This window comes from Myotis davidii, unplaced genomic scaffold (assembly GCF_000327345.1).
Source record: "Myotis davidii unplaced genomic scaffold, ASM32734v1 scaffold341, whole genome shotgun sequence".
Classification (NCBI taxonomy): Eukaryota; Metazoa; Chordata; class Mammalia; order Chiroptera; family Vespertilionidae; genus Myotis; species Myotis davidii.
In genome coordinates this window covers 303,480-305,567 of record NW_006291021.1, presented here as the reverse complement: position 1 = coordinate 305,567, position 2,088 = coordinate 303,480, and the positions used below count along the sequence as shown (strand labels likewise).

General features: G+C 53.5%; 1 protein-coding gene across 1 annotated transcript in view; it reads right to left on the bottom strand.

Annotated features, from left to right (window-relative positions):
- ACER1 (alkaline ceramidase 1) overlaps positions 1–2,088 on the bottom strand; it is a 22,626-nt gene that overhangs the window by 153 nt on the left and 20,385 nt on the right. Inside the window, exons 5-6 of the mRNA XM_006764227.2 lie at positions 1,206–1,343; positions 1–945 (exon numbers count right to left, since the gene is read on the bottom strand). The exon at positions 1–945 is cut by the window's left edge and continues 153 nt beyond it. Coding sequence (XP_006764290.1) covers positions 777–945; positions 1,206–1,343 — 307 coding nt within the window. The 3' untranslated portion in view covers positions 1–776. The remainder of the gene's footprint in view (positions 946–1,205; positions 1,344–2,088) is intronic.

Genomic DNA, 2,088 nt, shown 5'->3' with positions numbered 1-2,088 from the left:
AAGTCACATCCCCCAGATGATACAACTAGGAAATGGTGGAGCAGGATTCAAACTTAGGTCTCCTAACTCCACGCCCTGTGCTCTTAACCACAATGAAATACATATTCCCCTTCTCCCCTTGCTTTGAGAGCCTATTCTGGCCACCCCTGCTCCCCTCCGTGCCCCACAGCATCCAGATTGCCCATCCAGGTGTCCATGTTGCTCTGCTGTCAACCAGTGGGATGGCCACACTGTCCATGTGTGAGCATGTGTGGAGGCTTGCAAGGCTTCTGCATGCATGAGGGTGGAATGAGGTTACCAGAAAACATGTCCATTCTTAAGGGTGGCCCCTACGTACCAAGGACAGTGCAAGGCCAAAGTCAGGTCCAAAGAGTCTGGTAGTGACTGCCACTATGAGTAAGCTGCAAGTGGCCCAAGCCCCAGTAGAGGTCATCCCAGTAGAAGCCATGTAATCATAGCAGCTGGTCATCCAGTCCCTCCAGTTTGTGTGACAACAGGGTGGCAGTGAACACAAGCATGAGGAGGAGATGAAAGAGAACAGGGCAGGTCAGGAAGGGGAGCTATGCCTGGCAGCCCTGCAGGGTCATCAGTCTGCTGCTCAGAGAAGTCTTGATGTCCATCCCCTGCCTTGGAGTGGGGTCATGCAGGACAAGGAGGATGAGGAAAGGGAGCTGGAGGAAGAACTGTGTGTGTTTCTCAGACTCCCGATCTAAGCCTCTCTCCTCAAGACACAGGTGAGTTGGCTGGTGGTTGGGGAGTCCAGAGACCGGCAGACTTCAGCAGTTCTTGTGGTCACCACTGACTTCCACGTAGGGCAGCCCCACGGGCCACGTGTCCCGAGGCCAGTAGCGGACTTTGAGGGTTTGGTTTGGCATCTCATACCTGGCGTCCACCAAGGCCATGGTGACCATGCCATAAGGGAAGGTGATGCTGATGAACAAATGCCTGTGGGAAGCAGGGAGAGGGTAGTGAGGGTGCAGAATGTCCTTGGGGCAAGCTGGATGTCCCCAGCCCCACCTGGGTCCTGATCATCCAAAGGAATCTTCTGGAACACACCCCCTGATTGCCACCAGTTGCCCCCCGCCCCCAAACACACAAGACCCAGTATTGGTGCCATCACTTTATGTCCCCAGGCTGATGCCCCACGCTCCGATATCTGAGATTTTTCCGGTTCTGGGGCCCCAGCCCACAGGGTAGGTGCTTACCAGATGCTGTGCATGTAGGAGAAATTAATCTGCTGCCAGAAACTGCAAAGGAAGCGGTCACTGATCCAGCTGGTCAATGCAAACGCCCACAAAACCACGGAGACCTCAATGAGATGTCGAAGCTCCTTATTACTGGTCCTAGGGAGGGCGGAAGGGAGATGAGAGCCTGACTCCGAGTGGAGTCTGCAGGGGCTGATGGGAAATTCCTCCACCAAGGAGGTGAGGCTGGGAAGAGGGAAAGATCCAGGGTGCCTGGGGGAGGGGCCTCACCTGTGTTTATGACTAACGTTTGCAGAGCACTTACAGGATGTCAAGTGCAGTCAACCACTCCTCTGGGTAGAAACTTAGTCCTCACAACAATGCTAATATTCCCATCTCGTAGAATGGTGAGAAAACTGACACCCATGAGATTAAGTTATGCCCCAACCCCACACCACGGTTACCAGGGGCAGGGCTGGGGTCTGAACCAAAGTTGTCAGATTGCAGAAATGTTCTTTTTTTAAGATATGTTTTTTATTAATTTCAGAGAGAGGAAGAAAGAGCGAGAGATAAACATCAACGATGAGAGCGAATCATCAATTGGCTGCCTCCTGCACACCCTCTCCTGGGGATCGAGCCCGCAACCCAGGCATGTGCCCTGACCAGGAATCAAACTGGGACCTCCTGGTTCATGGGTTGGCACTCAACCACTGAGCCACGCCAGCCAGGCTGATGGCAGAATTCTTAGCCAACAAGCCTTTCTGTGTTTGTGCGTGCGTGCGTGTGGGGGTGTGTGTGTGTGTGCATCTGTGAGTCAGCGCTTGAAAATTCTTGTCTGGGTGGCTGTGAGAATGTGTGTGTCTGTGAATGGGAGGGTGATTCTCTGACAGCCATGTCCTGGGAC